Here is a 19,957-nt window from a genome sequence, read left to right as displayed (position 1 = left end):
CACTTTGTACAGACAAAGTCGCTTCTGTCCTGTGGAAGAAAGACAAACATGGCACATCCTGTGCAGGTAACAGCTGAACGCTCACCATCCATATTACCTTCCTTCTAAGAGCTTCCTCGGGTGTTGTAGTAACTACTCAGAGAAGCCTGTAAGATGAAAGCCACAGTGGGCTCTCCCCAGGCAAACTCCCTCTGTTATCCTCTCTGCTGTTCACCACTCAGCTGGTTCGCAGCTGTCTGCCTTTTTGCAACAGTGAGGCCCTCTCAAGGCTCACCTGGAACAAAGCACTCCCAATTCACACTTTTCACAAGGATCCAGCACACAGTCAAACTGACAAACTGTCCCCACAACAGACACTCAGATACTCACCAACACAGTCCCCCCAATGCAGCACTTAGCGTACCTCCTCTCGGACAGATCCCGGGCAAACTCCCTCTGTTAGCCCCTCCGCTGGAATAGGGTCCCACAGCATACTGTCCTTCAGCTAACTGAAAGAAAGGGATGGAGGACTATATAATTTGGTATGCACCCAAGCTCACCCAATTATGGGTAAGATAATTTGTTTTAGGTATTCCTTTAGTCTTTGATAGCAGTGTTGGTGTCAAGATAGTAAACAGAATAGTCGCTAACTAAACTATAGCATGCTGATGTCTGCTTTCTTTGAAACATATTACAGTATTTGTGGTTTTATTTTTAATAGGAAAAGGAAAAGAAGTACATGCTTCCCTTGGACAACCTGAAAGTGCGGGATGTTGAAAAGAGCTTCATGTCTAGCAAACATATTTTTGCCTTGTTTAACACGGAGCAAAGGTAAGGGAAGGTGCCAGCCAGTGCTTTTCAAATAGGTCTGAGAAGATTTACAATTTAATGAAATGACTGCAGTTTTGGTGTTCCCATGAAATGAGACATTAAACCTCTTAAATGCTGTCATCTCATCTCTTTCTGTGCTATTCCTTTAATCCTGATGCATGGCACCAAAGGTTAGCATCCTTACATCATTCTCACTGGTCATGGTGTGGATTCAGGACCATGGCTGGTCATTTTCTTCTTTTGAATGAGTGACCGATCCCCTCCCTGTCCTATTTTTGTGTCGCTGGACCTTCCATCTGAGACTTTTGTACTTTATGGGCTAGATCCTGGCTGAAATTGGCAAGCTCCATTGACGTCAATAGAGCTATATTAACCTACACCAGTTGAGGATTGGCCCCTCAATTCTACAGCAACAATATGTCTCTCGTCATCAGACACTGTAGGTGTTTTTTGAAAAACAGTTGAGGGACGAATGAATGAGATACCTCTGTCTTCCTAATTCATTCGAATCTTAATTAAGCACCTGACACTTTTCCAGCAAGCCTGCAGCTTCTGAGTATTGAGTGGTGAGAGTGTTGTACCCCTGTGGAGATATTCTTCTAAAAAGCAGGAGAGTATGACTAGCATGTACAAACAGAAAAGAAAGGTGAACACTACAACAAACACACAAATGCAAGTGATCAGTGCTCTCTTTCTAAAGGGAGGAGTCATGCTTGCAGTTGGCTCAATGAAGCTATAGCATTTCAGTAGATAAGCTGCATTTTCTGGAGTCCTATTTTCAAAAAATCAGTTTAAGTACCTGTAATACTTGTCCTTTATCTTCTCCTTCACTCACCTCACCCTCCAAAGCTTTGTGATGTGCTGAAATGTCTTTCCAGCTAAGAAGGGCTGGATAGGACTCTGTAGAATCGGTTGTTATTGCTCCTGAACTGGCCAGAAGTGATCATTCCAGCAAAATGAGGCACTCTCTCCCACAAGGGCTGAGTGGGCTATCTCTGAACCACTCCCAGCTGCTGCTGGCTTCAGGAGTGAGAGACTAAGTTTGCGTCTCATGCTTGAATGCCCGTAAAGTCTTGCAGTACACCTGGTAAACTGTTGGGCTGGGCTCGCATGTTCGTATTCTGTTTCAAACACTGCACTTGGAAAATATCTCACAAATAATCGTTAGGAACATGAGCTAAAACACTTGACCATTTGCATTTCTAGACTCCGCAGAAATCTTTTTAAACCTTTTTTGCCTTTTTAGAAGTTTTATTTTGAAATGTAAGAGAAGTTATCTGAGGAACCTGAAATGTAATTTAACTGTTTACACACATAGCTCAGTTATGGAATATAACTTTGTAGTGATGGATCCTTGTCAATTTTATTGATTCTGTGCAGAGTATAGGAATATTTTTTTAAGGAACGCATGTAGTTCAGCCCCTTGGGCCAGAGGGCCTTATGTTCCGCAGGGACAATTCTCCTTTGTTTTGCTAATGGTTATGAATATTTTGTACTTTTTAAATATTAATGGGTAAACTGCTGTGAAGAAAGGAGAGAAACAAATCATTTACCTTTTCCGGTTCACAAAAAAGGGGCAGAGTGATTTTTCACGTGTGCATTTTCACCGGATCTTCATGTAGATTGTGGAGTGAGGATTTTAGATTCATATGTGTAAAATCTGTTAGAACTACTACACACTTGGTTTTTGTCTGGGCCTCCTGCATTCTGAAGTTGCATTAAAAGCATCCTGAAATATATATGGGCATGACAGGACATGACAGTGCACCAATAAGATGCCAGAATAATGTTGTCTAAGTAGAATTCCGTAGCAAGAAGAGATGGGCTCCTTGTTCATGGGAATCCTTTTATTAAACTATATTTAAAATGGCAATTTCTTTGCTACCACAATGCAGCTGATTTTCCTTTGATCTTTCTAGAAATGTCTCTTTTTGGCTGAAATTAAGTGTTGTACTGGTTTAATATCTAATACTGCCTCACAGTAGGAACTGTACCCTGCAGTAGCATTGTGGGGGTGTTGAGGCTTGGATGAAACGATCTAGTGCTGGGGCTTTCAGCCTGGTGGTTGTGAACATGTATTGGGGTTGTGACCACCCTGCTCTTCCCACCTTGCTAGGTTGGGGGTGGAAGTTCTTGGATGGAAAAGGTTTAGATCCACTGGTATAATGGATATCATTTTATTTTAAAGTTCATTGATCATGAAGATGTTTTTCTGGGGGGTTTTGGGGGGAGGGGGAAGAGGACTGTTAACTGTGAGAGTCTGCACTGTTCACTTTTTTATTAGTATAAAATAAACTCCGTGTCTAGTCACTCCTTTCATATGCTACTAACTGAGAAAGAAGTCACCTTTTTTTAATTTTTACCTGTTGAGGATTTCTGAGACTCCAATGATTTCAGTATTTAAGACACAGATAATTAAAGAACAGTAGTAAAGCCATCTACTATAACATCCCAGAATGGTATGTGGGTCATCCTGTGTTCCACTTTCCTCCTTAATCTCAACCAGCACCCAATTTTTGTGCATCGCCTAGGCAAAGTTTCTTCGTGTGCATTTAAAAATATTTAAATTGTTAAAGCCAGGTCTCCCTTTAGTCAAGAGAGTTTTCTTGATGACTGTTCTCTCATTCCCAGCCTCTTACTGCCAAGGTATTTCCTGTAGCCATATGTTTCTGATACTGTACATTTCAATAGCTTCCTGGATTATGCATACTGCATTTTTTCCATTTATGAAAACCTCCCCAGTTGTGAAATACAGTTACTGGGGAAATCCTAGTTTTGCTGAAAAGAAGCATAGACAGGCTTGAATAGGAGACTGTAGATAGATGAGTAAGGAAACTAACAATCTGTCATTTTGATTTACTGCAGAAGTCAACAGCGCTCTGACAGAAATCAAATGTGATTTGGTAACGTGTAATGAACGAAGACTATGGCAATTGATTTCATGGAGAAGATAAATTCTCATGTAATGAAACATAATTGTGTGTGTATGAAGAGCCTGCGTTGTGAAATAATGAATTTAAATTCCTTTCTGATTGCTTTCTAAATTAAATCCCTGAAATGGAATAGGAGGGATATGCTGCTTATCCGAGTAACATTGCCTAAACAGAAGGAAAAAGAAACTAGAGGTTTCCAGCAAACCAAATAATTGTTAAAAGCTGTAGAGAGATACCATGTATTTAAACCATACGTACTACTAAATTTCACATGCCGGGGCATATTAATGTATGTGGGCTCTTTTGATTTACCTAGGTAGAAGCATTTGGGGCTAGAGCAAATGGTATTTGAGAAACTGCCATTTGACTCGCTCTCCCATTTTCACAACGATTAACTAGCATTCTGTCATAAGCAGAGCTAATAAAGCCAGGGAGAGGATTTTCTGTCCAATCCTATGCTCATGAACAGTAGGTCCACATCCAACGGCTGCATGATGAATAAGCCCGAGGCTCCTGGGCAAAGTTCAAGAACAAACAAAAGATGATAATTCTGTCTTTCCCTGAAAGTTTACTTTTATTCTAGGATTTCAGCACAAACGTTTTGCCCACTCCCCACATATTTCCCGTAAAACTATTCACTGATGGATTTTTTTCTTTCTTTCAGGCAAGTACTTTAGCTTGGAACAAGCATTATAGTCGCAAATATGCCTCTTTTTAGGAACTGTACAACAGTTCCAGCTGTCTTTAGTTAATAAGGGGAAGCAATCATAGTCTCTGATGATCTTACTAATGGCTGTGGAATTCCAGATAGTGCAATTCAGTGCTTAATTTGTGCCTCTAGGCTTGGCAGTTCATAGTCCCGGCACCTCTGGGCTTGCTGCGTCAGTTATGAAAGTAAAAAAAAAATTGCTGGAGCCCCGGCACCTCTCTCATTACAAATTAGCACTGGTGCTGTTTCATTTAATTTGTTTCTGTGCCACCTTAAAAGAACCCTTTCAGCCTTGTAACAGAGAGGCAGAGCTTTTTGGTTGACTCACTCTATTGGCAGGTATTCGAACCTTGTATTAAGCTGCTGCAATTTCTGCTGACTCCTTATGGATATCAGAAGGGGTTTGAATAAGGAGAAGTGTGAGGAGTGCATCTTCCTCCTCTCTGCTGTAAGCAGAGGGAGAGTTCCCCTTCCACGTCTTCTCCTGAATTTAGGGGAGATCAGCTCCCTCTTCTTGCTTCTTCTCTCCTGGTGAAAAAGGGACACACCAGAGGGAGATTTTGGAGCTACGGAGCCATGGGAGGAAGCTGGTCTGTTTTGTTTGCTGGCTGGAGAGTTGTTTGCTGGCTCCTGCCTTTACCTGCCAGTAGCGGGAGCAGCACCAGCACCTGATGGGGAGAAGAATTGTCTGGTGGGGAGTCCCTTATCTACCCTTTTCCCCACAGGAAGCTGTGTTCTCCTGTTTGATGCCCTTTCCCTTCCAGGGTGGCAGAGAGGGAAAGAGGCTCCCTCATCTCTCCCTACCTGGCTCCAGGGGAAAATGGAGACTGCTGCATCCCCTCCCCTAGCCATACTCTCTAGAAGAAACCGAATGATCTTATCAGGGTCCTCTCTCCTCATGGTTGTCCGTAGTGGGGTGTGTGGGTGGAGAGGTGGGTCTGGAGAACAAGAGATGTTTCTCTGCAGTTACACAGACTCACACTAAGGACCCAAATAATAGAGGGCCTGATGGAATAGCTAATATTGGCACTTGGGTGTGCCAGCACCTGCTGTCCCCTGGTGGAAGCTGTCTGGAGGCTGAAGCTTCAGTCTGAGGAACGAATGGTAAGGCAGGTAGAGGAACCATTGTGAAGATAAAGTCTTGGGAACACTGAAAGAAAAACCAAAATGATGCTTACCTAGATGATGGGGTGAGCCACCAGCCCCTATGTGGATTGTGACTATCAGAAGTTACATGGTCTAGCTGAAGCTGCATGGGCTGAGATACCCATGGGAGTGTCGTGTGACTGCTGAATGAGTAGCGGTGATGTCGCAGTGTGTTCCCATGTTGGTGTGGGAGAGCTTATTCAGAGATGAACAACGGCAGACAGCAGAACTTGTTCTGAGTTGTCCCTCCGCCATCACTCCCCTATGCATAGGGGGCAAGTAGGCTGACTCTGGGGAGGGGTGCCATACTCATTCATTAGCTTGGGTAGTTGTCTTCAGGAGAGATAGGGAACGTTTCCTGGACCCTAGGGGATGCTCAAGAATGTCATTCGGGACTATGGCACAAGAAATGCCACAGGCAGAGAAGAGACTGGGTCTTCTGGAGGCAGTGTGTGACTTGGGGAGTTGGGTGGGTCCTATGTGGGTTGCAAAGGTGGCAGAGTAGATGTTCTGGGAGGGAAGCAATGTACCAAGTGGCATGCCTCTTGTAAGTCCCATCCCATTAGCAGGAATTGTAAGCTTGAATAAAGCTCTTAAATTTCTTCTGGCTGCCACATGGCAGCTGGTTACCACCACCCCAAGATATAAGGGGGATAGAGGTGGCACCCAAAAGAGAGGAAACTACTGCAGGGAGCTAAGACAAAGGAGGTGCTGGATGGAAGCCAAGCTCAGGGAGGAAGCTTAGGCTGAGGTGTGTGTTTTATTACTGTTTTTGATTTACCAAGAAAGCCAAGCCCCAGGGAGAGCTAGGGGCTGAGCCTATTCATAGCCCCATATGTGGTGTTACAAATGAGGGAGTGAGAGTGCGTTAAAAAAATCCAGATGAATTTTATCCAGAAAACAGTTTTTTGAGGTTTGTAAACTACAGCAAACTTCTGGATTCTGTTCAGTTCAGTATTGAAGCAGTTGTAATCTAAAGAAATCCGATTTAACAAATAAGTTTTAAGCCCCAATTGCAGTTCAGTAGCTTACTGCTCTGCGTTATCAGTCCTTTCATTTATATCACCATTCAGGGGAAATAGCAGAACACAGCATTTGCAGGTAGGGGACACCAGCATAGAGGTCTTAGGCCTGGCATTACAGAGCAAAAAAAGCTCTTAAAAAGAAGCAGCAGCAATGCTAAAGTCATCACAAATAGCATATTTGTTGTGTTTAGCTGCAAGGAGGCCTCATTACCTGTAGAATTATGGACACATACCAAAAAAGTAAGATTTTTTTAGTGGTTTATAGGGAACAATCAAGTTTATTGCTGCAGTTTGCCAAAATATTGCTGAGTCAGTGAACGAAGCTGTTTGCTGGAAGAAACAATGTTCTCTGACACACTGGAAGTAGGTGCAGCAGTCAACATTTGCTCATTTATTTAGTATTTTTTAAAGTGCTACATAGGTAGGCTTGGAAGGGTTGGATTTTTATAGGCAAATGTCAATTTTCCTGTACACACGCTAACCAACAAAAAAAATACTTCCATCAATAATCAAAATTCACAGATAGGCAAGATAAGAAAAATGCCGCTTGAGAACTTTAGTGTTTGAGTTAAAGCTATTTACTTTGTATATTTTGACATACTGTTGACAGTTTCTGTTTTAACAGTTAGAAAGCTTAAATTCTTTGAAACTCAACATCTATTGGCATTAAATAATCATTGTTGCCCTCTTCAGTTTCCCACAACTGACAGTTTAAATCGATAAGGGGAAAAAAAGCTTAAACCCCATAATTTTGCACAACTGTGAACATTTAAATTGATAAAAATTGAAAATATACTTTGATAATATCAATGTTTATTTTAATCAAAATTATAGAAAACATTTAATTTTGCCAACCCTTTCTATAGGGATGGTACCTAGGAAATAACTAAATTTACTTCTGTTTTATTCTACCCATTATACTATTATACACTGCTCTTAGGCAAATCATGTTGTTTTCTGTTAATTGTTAGTATTACTCTACCAACATGTGTGATTATAACAAACAACTCCATGTCCAGAAACAATGGAATCCTAAAGGCTGAGTTATATCTAAGATAGAAGCTGTACTAATTGCATTCTAGAGTATTAATTGGATAGTTCTGTGCTGATTTAAGTTATTACTGCAAGCACTGATGATCAGTGAGACATGAGTTATGGATATAGTTCTGTGATGGATATATTTTGAAATTTAGACACTTTCATAATCAAGGTAGTCTACAATGATTAGTATATTATTCTCTCTCTGCTCATTTTCCCCATTAGGACAATAGTTATGTTAATTTAAAAGATCAATAGACTTCAGTGGGACTACTCAAGTGGGTCTGATTTGTAGAGTAAAGCTCAAGCACTTTTCTTTCCTAGCATTGTCTCAGAGATGTTCTGTTTGGTTCTTCTGGAAAAAAAGAAATATTTTGAGAGGCATGTGTAATTAATTTTAATTAACACACATACTTATTGTAGTGAACTGAAATGGCACGCCTTTGTAGAAAATGTTAGTCACACATTGCTGCTAACTTACTACAGATGGATGGCTTCATAAAGAAAATATTTGCAGAGCCCTAACTTCATTGCATTTATTCTTTCCTTTAAAAAAACTGGCTGCCTGTATTTAAAAACTGCTGTTACGGAGTTTCAGGTGTGTATAACAATATGCCAAAGCACACTTCAAATCCAGTGTATTGTATCTAGCTTACTTAGAGTTGAGTTAATATCAAAAATACCGGTCTTGAATGTGTATATTTATTGAATGTTTAGATTCCTGTTCCTTTTTACATGGCTGTATATTAAACACACATTGTGTATGCATTTTTTTTTCATTTTATGGTAATTTTCAACCAAAGTGAAAATATCCAATATATGCAACTTTTTAGTTTTTCACTCCAAAAATGTGGATCAGTCTGCATTCAACTCTAGACTTTTAAAGTCAATTCTATTATGATGCAATAAATATAAAAAGACCCAGAAATTCACAAAATAATTTCAGATGGCAAACATTTCTGTTTTTGGACCCAATGCTACATCACATGGAGTTATCTGTAAGCCTGTGAGTAGTTTCACTGACTTCAACAGGATTGTTCAGGTTAAGAGGGTGTGGGTGCAGTAGTGTGTGGGTTTTGGTTTTTTTTGTTCAGAATCAGGGCCTTAGTGGTTTATGAGCTCAGTACTGCATATTTCACAGACATTCCAGCTCTATAATTTCTAGCTGTATTTGTCATGGCATATTTGCAACTTCTGAGTGTGGATAAATGCCTCCTTATAATCTAACTTGATGTTTTTTTGCTTTATATATTCTCTAATAATTACATGCCACTTACAGTACATCTACTTATCAAGGTATAGCAGGCCCATCATCATTATATCTCAGCAGCTGCCTGTGCACAAAAATATGTTGATACACATATAGAAGAAGAATTGAAATGGAAATTATACAGCGGTTTCCCTTAAAAACATGCCAGTTTTGCCTTCGATACATAGGTATGGTTACATAAGTATGAAGGAATTGCTAGAGAAATTGCAAATATTGACATCAAGCTCTATGGTTTACGACGGTAATCAGCAATTTAAGAGTGACCACTGTACAATGAAATCTACCCTAAGCACTGCTGCCAGCACTGTAGGCAACTTAAAGATCTTCCCCTGTGGTTTTAAGTACAATTTTTTTCAGCTACTGGTTAAAGAGTGAGACCACATTAGCTCTGCTTTTTTATATGGCAGGTAACTTGATGGAATGTTCTGGGGCAACAAAATTTGGGGCTGATGTGACAGGAATCCTGCAGGTGCAGAAGCGCTGACCAGGGCTGTCCCTAGCTATTTTGGTGTCCTATGCAGCCCCTCCACAGGGGGGCTGTGTGAGGCCCCAGGCCTCTGTGGGGAAGAGGGGGGTGGCTGGCCCCAGGCCTCCATGTGGGGGTGGAGGCTGGCTGGCCACTTCCTGTGGGAAGTGGAGTGACCTGGCCCCAGCCTGCTCTGCTCCCCTGGCTCCCAGGCTTGGGGGGAGGGGGGAAAACTGCCCCCCAGCACTTGCTGGCAGTGTGGCTGGGAGCCAGGGGAGCGGAGCAGGCTGGAGCTGGGTTGCTCTACTTACTGGGGAGTGCTGGCTGACCGCTTCTGGAGTCCTCAGGGGAGTGGGGACGGGGTGGGAAGAGGCAAGGCAGGGGTGGAGGCCCTGGGGAAGAGCCAGAGCAGGGCCTGGAGCAGCATGCAGCTCCGTAGGGCACCTGGAAATTTGATGCCCCAAATTTCTGGATGCCCTACGCAGCTGCATACTTTGTGTATGGGTAAGGACAGCCCTGGCCCTGGCCCTGACACCAGCCATATGTGCTATCATTAAGGCTATGATTTAGTCACAGTTATTTTTAGTAAAAGTCATGGACAGGTCACGGGCAAGTGAGTGTATGAATGTGGGAGTGGGCTGCACATGTATTCTGGATAACTTACTGGGCATGTGCAATAATGAAAAGATTTAGTATTTGGATTATAGACAGGTATGTTATGTTAAACAAGATTGAATTCTCTATCCCTGGTACCATTCACTCTGCTGTATTGAAAGGCCCATCACCATTCCTCTCCCCACACACACACACAATGCCCACCCTCACAGACAGACGCACGCATGATCTCCCTTGAATGGTGTGTCTTCCATTGTTTTGTCAGAGTGTCTCTGTGTGACTGACTTTTGGTTAACCTTGGGCCATACTGTTGAAATTTGTTTAATGCCTTAGCAACTCATTTTCTAGGTACAACTCTACTAATTTGGATGTTACATTTTCTTTCAAAAGTCAGATTGTTTTCATGATATTTCTTTCACCTTAGATTAGTTTCTCCATTTCACATTCGTTAGATCTGTTTGCGTTTCTTTCCACTGGGTTGAAAAAACCTTGTTTGAAAGGATTTTTAATTGTTAGCCCTGATCTATGAGCCTCTTTGTACTATTATAATTATATTATAGTATGTCTTTGCTTAGAAATCAGTATAGGGACTTTTGAAATGATTCTGGGATGGAAAAACACACACTAATTTCAACATGGGCAGATGTGCATTTATTTAGAGTAACCAGAAATGCTCCCTGCTTTGTGACAGTTATGACTAAGAGCTTTCCCAGAGTAATACTAAATACAGTTCTCTAAATCAGGTGCTTGGATGTTTTGGTCAAACTCCATGAGATAAAAAGCTGCTGGAACATCACACAGGGTTGATATTGTCAAGGAACATCTACATCAATAAGTAGGTCATTGCAAATCTTGTATGAAACTGCTTGAAAGGAATCCAAACTCCATCTTCTCCTAATGTGCAAATGAATTATGTGAACCTGGAGCGCAATAATGATCAAGAGTACAGTATAAAAATGCTATGATATATAATAAATTACAGTTTGGATAGGAATTAGAAGAACCCAAAGTGTTGAAAAAAAAATAGTCAGCCCCTTCATATCTCTTCAACCATGAGGGCTAGAAGCTTTTTTTTGTTTTGGATTTTTTTTTAATGGAAACTGAGATTCTCACATAACCACAGGATTCCAGGAATTTTGAGGCATCAAGAAAAACACCAAATATCACAAGACTCATGATAAAATAGTGAGAACTGGCAACCCAGCAAACCATTTGTAGTAATGTGGGCTAAAAACACTCTCAGATTACACATTGCAACAGCAGAACATACCTACCACAATATATTTACAGATACAGTGGGCGCACTTGAAAATTTAATTCCAGTTCTGGAGTGGTTGGTCCATTGAAAGTGGTTTTCAATAGAAAGCTAGGTTTTCAGTTAAACAATTTTTTATGAAAAGCGCTTTTTGCAGAAAATTGAGTTTTCATGAAAGAATGGAAAACCAAGGTTTTTGGCTGAAAACTGAAGCTTTTGGAACTAATAGTAATAATAAGTGAAATGTTAAGTTTTTCAATGAAAAGTTAAAATTTTCTGTAGGAAAACCCTCTTCTCATTTTCCAATGTGTTCTCATACTGGTTCTAGCAGTATTCCTAATTCCAAGTATATGGTCTGAGTTTATTAAATACATTCACTAGGTTTCTTTAGCAGAGAAACTATGTGAGATAAAGTAGGTATCTCTCAGACTCAGAAATTGTGTAGCTAGAGAACCATTGTTATTGCCAAGTACCTGAACCCTGAGTTTAGAAGTCTAAGCTCAGCTGGTTTTCCCATAGGCTGATTTACCACAGAACTTCATAAAATTATTATACGTAACTTCCAGTGCAATACATAAATTAGGCAATTCTCACATCAAACACTCCATAACTGAGATGAAATTCTCTCCCACCCATACTTTTTTTCCTCTTGTTCAGTAACGTTTGGCATTCTACCTTATTGAGTTGGATGCATTATCTACACTTGTTTGTTAATAATAATTAATAGCATATGTTATCTACAGAGATTTTTTACTTGCCTTGTAATTCTGCTTCTCTGAAGCAGACAACTTCCAGGATTCTCACATACTGACCCACCTTCTCTTAGGGGTTGGTGAAGACTCTTTCAGAGGTGGTGGTGATCTTTACATCATTATTCTGCCTACTGAGACACTGGCTTTTCAATCATACAATATGAGGGTTGGAAGGGACCTCAGGAGATTTAGTCCAACCCCTTGCTCAAAGCAGGGTCTATCCCCAATTTTTGCCCCAGATCCCTAAACGGCCCCTTCAAGGATTGAACTCACAACCCTGGATTTAGCAGGCCAATGCTCAAACCACTGAACTATCCCTCCCTTGCCATTTTATTTGTTGTGATTGGCTTGGTTTTTACTTCATTTCCCACTCAATCAGGAACTGATTGGAAAGTTACAAAAGCATCACTTCTAGGGTGGCACACCACCACCTCTAGCAGTAGGGAGAGAAAGATCTTGGGGCATTCTGATTGTCTTGGGCAGGGGAGCTGAGAGCAGGACCAAGACTACCATGCAATATATCCTCTTTTGGAAAGGCAGAATTACAAGGTAAACATAAGTAGCGATTCCATTTCTGTAACTGTATTACATGTCCACCGAGCTCTACACACCTCTATGCTTTGACTTGGTTTCGTTTTGCTATCTAGGGCAAGAAAGAAAAAATTAATTATGTCATGCATACTTTTACTATAGTGTTAGCATTGTTAGTTGCAAGCAAAGTGCTCTATACGAGAGCTCTGCCTGGTGCATAAGCTAGTGGGTGGGGCATTTCAGGCAGCCCTGCATAATGGATATCTAGCTGCCTTCAAACCCTGCCATGAAGGGGATGACCTAGATAGTAACTGGGTTAGTGGATGTACTGTCTCAGGAAAAGGAGTTGATAGGTCACTAGAGTAAATGTCCAGTCACTGTTAATTGTATGGTATTGTGTTCTGCAGTATATATTATATTTGATATGGCAGTAGTGCCTAGGGGCAATAAGAGTTCCGTTGTGCTAGGCATTGTACAGATGCCTAAGACAAAGAATTCACAGTTTAGGTTATGACCAGACTCAACATATGAGGGAAACAATCAAATATCTGGGAGTTCACAAGAATTATTAATAGCTGAGAGGTAACAGTAAAAACAGAAGTCTCAGCACATCATCTTTCCAGTAATGTGTGATTAGAGGGGGAAGAAAGAAAAATATAACTCGATAACTTTTCCTGGAAGTAGAAATGACTTCTCTATTTGATGTAGTTAATCTCAAAACATCAAATTGTTATTTACAGGAATAGAACTGTGTGTATAAGGTATTATACAGTTTGTAAATAGAAAACATTAATCTTTTGTCTCCTTCACATTAAATATTTGTATTAGTTTACTTTTCAGTAATGTGATTATGGAAACATTTGTCTTTGTTAAATATGTAGGATTTCATTAAAATGATACTTTACAAGAGGAAATAGTGTAAACAATAGAGGGGTATGAATATGTATGGTTTTACACAGTTTTCCTGTGTTAGTATTTGAAGAATATCAGGGTGGATTTGATTAAAATCACTAGTCAGGAAGACTCAATTTAATCATAGTTTTCTACATAAAAGTGCATTCTTGTTGGTTGTTATAACCTTAATACATATTCTTCACAACTCGGAGATAGATGTAGGTTTCATTTTTAGAATGTATACACTATATATTTTTAAACAGTGATTTATTTTGAAAAAACTTTTCAGATTAGTTTTACAGCTATATCAGAAAATGAATGATTGTTTGGTTATTTCATTTACCAAAGGTAACTAAAGCAGATATTTATGAAGTAATTGAGAGGTGAATTATCTTCAATTCAACAGGTTAATCATTAATATTTGGAAGATTTTCTTGCAATGCTGTATTAGGAGGAGATCACCACCAGACAGACATTTAAATTGTTTTATTTAACTAAAACAACAACGTTAAGTATTCTGGATTTTTTCTTCAACAGCAAACATATAATATTTTAACAAAACAAGCATATGTCCCTCGCTTCTCAGATTTATCTCCAGACTTCTCCTTGTCCAGATCAGTTCCACCCCAACAATCTTCTATTCATTGAACTTTTTTAATCTATGCACTTTTAGAGAGAGCTAAAGGATTGACTCTGTATACACAAATTTGCAGAGGGACAATAGAGTTGAGGTCTGTTATTTCTCACCTCTATATATTTATTTAAAAACATTTTTGCTGTTAACAAGCATGTTACCTCTGGAGACACAAATCCAGTTTGAGAACTACAAAACTAAGCATCTGTGATGGTATCTTCTAGACTGAGCACTGAGTCCCATTGGGCAGATAGAAAGATTAACCTAAATCTATATAGAAACGTGTGGAACCCCATAAGATTGGGTCCCTAATGCATGAACTATTGGAACTCATTTACAAAAGTTTTCTTAAACATTACATGAATATATTGTCTCATACTACAGAATTAGAATTTAGAATCCCTATTCCATGATGAGATATTTTGAGCTATAATGTATGTTAATTAAAACTATCTTTAGATAGGTTTTTCCCTCAAAAAACATTTTAATCAAAAATCTGTTTTTAAATTTCTTTTAAAAAAATCCATAGATTTTTATCCACCCTGAAGAATATTCAAATATTTAAATAATTGATCATGGAAAACCTAGAAAAAAACTACTCATTGGCAGTTCCATGTATATTTTCTGTATTTCTCTTTCCATGTTCTTCACAGCTATAAATGTTTGTATATAAACAAGATTTGTGTTGCTTAGAAGTTCACCTATTCCTGCTTCATACTCCCCTGTCTGATGTCATAAACCCAAGTTCATGACATCACAGTAAGTTGCTATTGAGATGATAGTGATATCCCAAGATTACTGCATCCCATGGGAAATAACCGGATGATGCTTAAAGAATATCCTGTTTCTATGCAAATATTGGCGAGGGATAGCTTAGTGGTTTGAGCATTGGCCTGCTAAACCCAGGGTTGAGAACTCAATCCTTGAAGGGGCAATTTAGAGATCTGGGGCAAAAATTGGGGATTGGCCCTGCTTTGAGCAGGGGGTTGGACTAGATGACCTCCTGAGGTCCCTTCCAATCCTGATAGTCTATGATTTTTAGTCATTCTAAAAAGTGGAAGGGAAAGAAGAAAATTTCAATTGTTTTCAAAGAAAATTTCACAGTTTTCCATGAGACATCAGTGGATCCTTAGTGAGTAGAATCATAGAAGACTAGGGTTGGAAGAGACCTCAGGAGGTCATCTAGTCCAACCCCCTGCTCCAAGCAGGACCAACACCAACTACATCATCCCAGCCAGGGCTTTGTCAAGCCAGGCCTTAAAAACCTCTAAGGATGGAGATTCCACCACCTCCCTAGGTAACCCAATCCAGTGCTTCACCACCCTCTAAGCTCTGGTCTACACTGGGGAGAGGGGGAGGGAAATTGATCTAAGTTATGCAACTTCAGCTACGTGAATAACGTAGCTGAAGTTGACGTACTTAGGTCAACTTACCATGGTATCTTCACCACGGTGAGTCGACTGCTGCCTCTCCCCCGTCAACTCCGCCTGCGCCTCTTGCGGCACTGGAGTACAGGAGCTGACAGGAGAGCACTCGGGGGTTGATTTATCGTGTCTAGACTAGATGCGATAAATTGATCCCCGCTGGATCGATCGTTGCCTGCCAATCTGGTGGGTAGTGAAGACCTACTCTTAGTGAAATAGTGTTTCCTAATATCCAACCACTGCAATTTGAGACCGTTGCTCCTTGTTCTGTCAACTGTCACCACTGAGAACAGCCAAGTTCCACCCTCTTCGGAACCCCCCCCTTCAGGTAGTAGAAGGCTGCTATCAAATCCCTCCTTACTCTTCTCTTTTGCAGACTAAACAAGCCCACTTCCCTCAGCCTCTCCTTGTAAAGCATGTGCCCCAGCCCCCTGATAATTTTCGTTGCCCTCTGCTGGACTCTCTCCAATGTATCCACATCCTTTCTGTAGGGAGGGGCCCAAAACTGAATGCAGTTCTCCAAATCTGGCCTCACCAGTGCTGAATAGAGGAGAATAATCACTTTCCTTGATCTGCTGGCAATGCTCCTACTAATGCAGCCAAATATGCCATTAGCCTTCTTGGCAAAAAGGGCACACTACTGACTCTCATCCAGCTTCTCATCCTCTAATCCCCAAGCCCTATTCTGCAGAACTGCCGCTTAGCCAGCCAGTCCCCAGCCTGTAGCGGTGCATGGGATTCTTCTGACCTAAGTGCAGGACTCTGCACTTGTCCTTGTTGAACCTCCTCCGATTTCTTTTGGCCCAATCCTCTAATTTATCTAGGTCACTCTGGACCCTATCCCTACCCTCCAGCATATCTACCTCTCCCCACAGCTTAGTGTCATCTGTGAACTTGCTGAGGGTGCAATCCATCCCATCATCCAGATCATTAATAAGATTGTTGACAAAAACCGACCCCTGGGGCACTCCGCTTGATACCGGCTGCCAACTAGATATCGAGCCGTTGATCACTGCCCGTTGAGCCTGACAATCTAGCCAGCTTTCTGTCCACAATTCAAGATGTTGATAAATTGGTAAGAGTTCAGAGAAGAGCCACGAGAATGATTAAAGGGTTAGAAAACCTGCCTTATAGCATTAGACTCAAAGAACCCTATCTATTAAGCTTAACAAAAAGAAGGTTAATGGGTGACTTGAGCACAGTCTATAAGTATCTACATGGGGAACAAATGTTTAATAATGGGCTCTTCAGTCTGGTAGAGAAAGGTCTAACATGAGCCAATGGCTGGAAGTTGAAGCTAGACAAATCCCTAGTGGAAATAGAGTGTAAATTTTTAATGGTGAGAGTAATTAGCCATTGGGACAATTTACCAAGGGTCATAGTGGATTCTATCACTGACCATTTTAAAATCAAGATTGGATGTTTTTCTAAAAGATCTGCTGTAGAAATTACTTTGGGGAAGTTGTATGGCCTGGGTTATACAGGAGGTCAGACTAGATGAACACAAAGGTCCCTTCTAGCCTAGGAATCAATGAATCTTCATGTTTTATAGCTTTTATTTTGTGCCTCCTCACATTTTAGCTGATCTTTTTTCCGTAACTGTAGCAACCTAATTAATTTACCTAAAACAGTTAAAACCAAAAAGTTTCCAGGCAGCAAATCAGCAAGTTCTATCCAGCTGCCTTGTTTAACCTCTCTCTTGTCACCATATCCTTTAACTAACTTTACACATATTGATTCCAAATTCCCAAACTTTGTAGATGAAATAAGATTCATATCTCTCTGCCCCCTGTTTTAGACAACCTAGATTTTTTAGCTGCTTGTGAATGTGGAATGTATTTAGAGGAAAAAGAAATAATCCATCTTAAATCTCTAATCAGTTGAGTCAGAATTGTACTCATCTTGTTTTGCAGTTTGAATTAAATATATAAACTCACAAATAATGCCATGTATGCCTATATGCTGATATGGGCATGTTTCACTTCAATGTAGCATAGCATGAATCACTATCCATAGTAGTATAGCAATGGTAGTTTATTGCTAAATGTCCAGGTTTTATACCCATCTGTTTCCTGATACTCCATCTAAAAAACAGGCTTAGGAGTTAGTTGTCTGTCAGATGATATTGTCATTAATGGGGAGGGAATCTCTCTAGCAAAGGTGAAGTATAACAAACCTATTGTACTCCAGATATGTAAAAGGTGAAAGTCCCAAAGTCCCTGGAATACTAGAGAAATGGACTAACTAGTAGTAAAAGTGGATATATTTTTCTGGCTGCATACTTTGTCTCAAAAATTCTCTCAAAATATGGTAACATATTGTGAGAGACAGTGCTTCTAATATAAAATGTCTTTGGACCTCTAGTTATTGCTGTGTGAGTTAGTGATCTTTGTCATCCCCCCAAAAATTGTTCCATTGCTGCTCGGGAAAACAGTCTTGTTGCAATTAAAAATGGATTTTTGCATCTCCATTAAGATCTAGTAACATGTGGTTTCACAATTTAGCTAAGCTTATAGCCTTTCCTGAAAAGACAATTGGCTGACCAATTTACAGCAATCTAGTCTGTGTATAGACATTGAATTAGGTAATAATTAATGGTTAAACCATAAGGGGAAAATCCTATTCTATTTAATGGAGAATGTATAAATACCACTGCCTTGCGGATCATGTATTTTTTCTTCTCTTTTCCTACATTAATAACAAGGTGCTATAATTGTGTTTAGGGAGTTTCTTAATTACATAGGGTAGGTCTCTGGTTCCCAACCGGGAGTCTGGGGCCCCCTGGAGGGTCGAAAGCAGGTTTCAGGGGGTTCACCAAGCATGGGGCCCAGGGCAGAATGCCGAAGGCCTGCCATGCAGGACTGCAGCTCAGGGCCCTGAGGCCTGCTACCTGGGGCTGAAGCCGAAGCCTGAGCAACTTAGCTTTACGATGCCCCCTGTGGCGTGGGGCCCTGGGCAGTTGCCCTGCTTGTTACCCCCTAATGCGGGCTCTGACTTTTATATGCAGAAAAGCAGTTGTTGTGGTATAAGTGGGCTGTGGAGTTTTTATAGCATGTTGTGGGGGCCTCAGAAGGAAAAAGGTTGAGAACCCCTGCAGTAAATGGTGTGTCTGAGGCATTTTTATGGTTATGGAATCCTTTTGCGTTTATGAGAACGGAGACTTTTTAAAAATTTTTTCCTTTTACTGAAAATGTTCAGAAGCTAAAACTGAACTAGTATTGTACTGGAGAGATTTACTATGGGGAAAGTAAGATCATTACTAATCTTGATTTTCATTGGCTACAGCAGCTGCCAGTCAGCGTCCATACAACTTTGTTGGCAATTCTTTCACAACGGTCTTTGTCCTCTGCGTTCCAGCAGCGTTTTGCCCCTAAATGTGTTCTAGTGTTTATTAAAAGTGTGGAAAGCCTGATTTTTAAACTAGATCTAAAGCTTCTGTAACTACAGTGCATCCAGACCATTATTATTTTAAATTAACATTTTTAGGTCCTTTGTGTAATTATCAGACCGTCACTTGTCTCCCCTTTCAAAAAGCTGTAAAATAATTATAGATCCTGAAGGATTTGTTATTTGAAATGCTCTGTACGTGATGCAGAATAGCAAAGTTCAAATTTTATAGTGTAATGTTCTATGTTCTAGGAATGTTTACAAGGATTATCGCTTCCTTGAGCTGGCCTGTGATGCCCAGGAGGAGATGGATAGCTGGAAGGCATCCCTACTGCGAGCAGGTGTCTATCCTGATAAATCCTCAGTAAGTTAAACACATCACTACTTTTTCAGTAGCTGGGAAGAGTTTTTTTAAGCTCTGTTTGCAGATGTCCTTAGAGCTTATGTATTTTGCTTTGCTGTACTTGAGCTGACACCTATGGCTGTTTTTAATGGTTCATAACTCAGTAGTAAAATTACATTCTGGGTTAATACATAACAAGCCCTCCAGCCATAGAGAAATAATTTTTGTTAATTAAATCAATCCTTCAGGTCCAATAAAAATACTGACACCTTTTAGGGTTTTTCTTCAACTTCACACTATCTATTCCTGTCTTTGAAGGTGACAGATATTTTGCAGAATGCTAATATCTTCCTGCAGATCCCATATGCTGGAACTGAAGGAGGTATTCCAGTTTGTCATGCAAATTTCTTTTACTGCTTTACTGCCTGTTGCAGCGTGTGAGGCAAACACTAAGCCTCTCCAAATACAAGTTTACCGAATTAAGTGGAATATGAAGAAAACTGAGTAGGAAAAAAAATAACAGTTGGACATACTATACAGAAAGGCAGGAAATTATTTTGCCAGACTGCCCTTTCATATTTTTATGGCCTTTGTCAGCCTGTCTCATGTTGTTATTTATACACAGCATGCAAGGGTTTTTGGTCTGATTTCCAAAGTGACCTCATTACTTAAGTCTGTCTGAGCTTCTGGTTTCAATGTAGCTAAGGGCCGCACTAGCATGGATT

General features: G+C 40.3%; 1 protein-coding gene across 5 annotated transcripts in view; it reads left to right on the top strand.

Annotated features, from left to right (window-relative positions):
* The window catches only part of DNM3 (dynamin 3), a 301,949-nt gene that overhangs the window by 203,658 nt on the left and 78,334 nt on the right, over positions 1 to 19,957 (top strand). For all 5 annotated transcript variants that reach the window (XR_012640541.1, XR_012640540.1, XM_074960900.1 and 2 more), the window contains 2 exons: positions 701 to 810; positions 19,142 to 19,253. Coding sequence is in view for 3 of the 5 variants with exons in the window: in XM_074960900.1 (XP_074817001.1) it covers positions 701 to 810; positions 19,142 to 19,253 (222 nt within the window). In the remaining 2 variants the exon portion in view is untranslated. The remainder of the gene's footprint in view (positions 1 to 700; positions 811 to 19,141; positions 19,254 to 19,957) is intronic.

Source organism: Natator depressus, chromosome 8 (assembly GCF_965152275.1).
Source record: "Natator depressus isolate rNatDep1 chromosome 8, rNatDep2.hap1, whole genome shotgun sequence".
In the NCBI taxonomy this organism is placed as follows: domain Eukaryota; kingdom Metazoa; phylum Chordata; order Testudines; family Cheloniidae; genus Natator; species Natator depressus.
The sequence above is the reverse complement of the archived record's forward strand: the minus strand, read 5'-3'. Positions and strand labels throughout refer to the sequence as shown.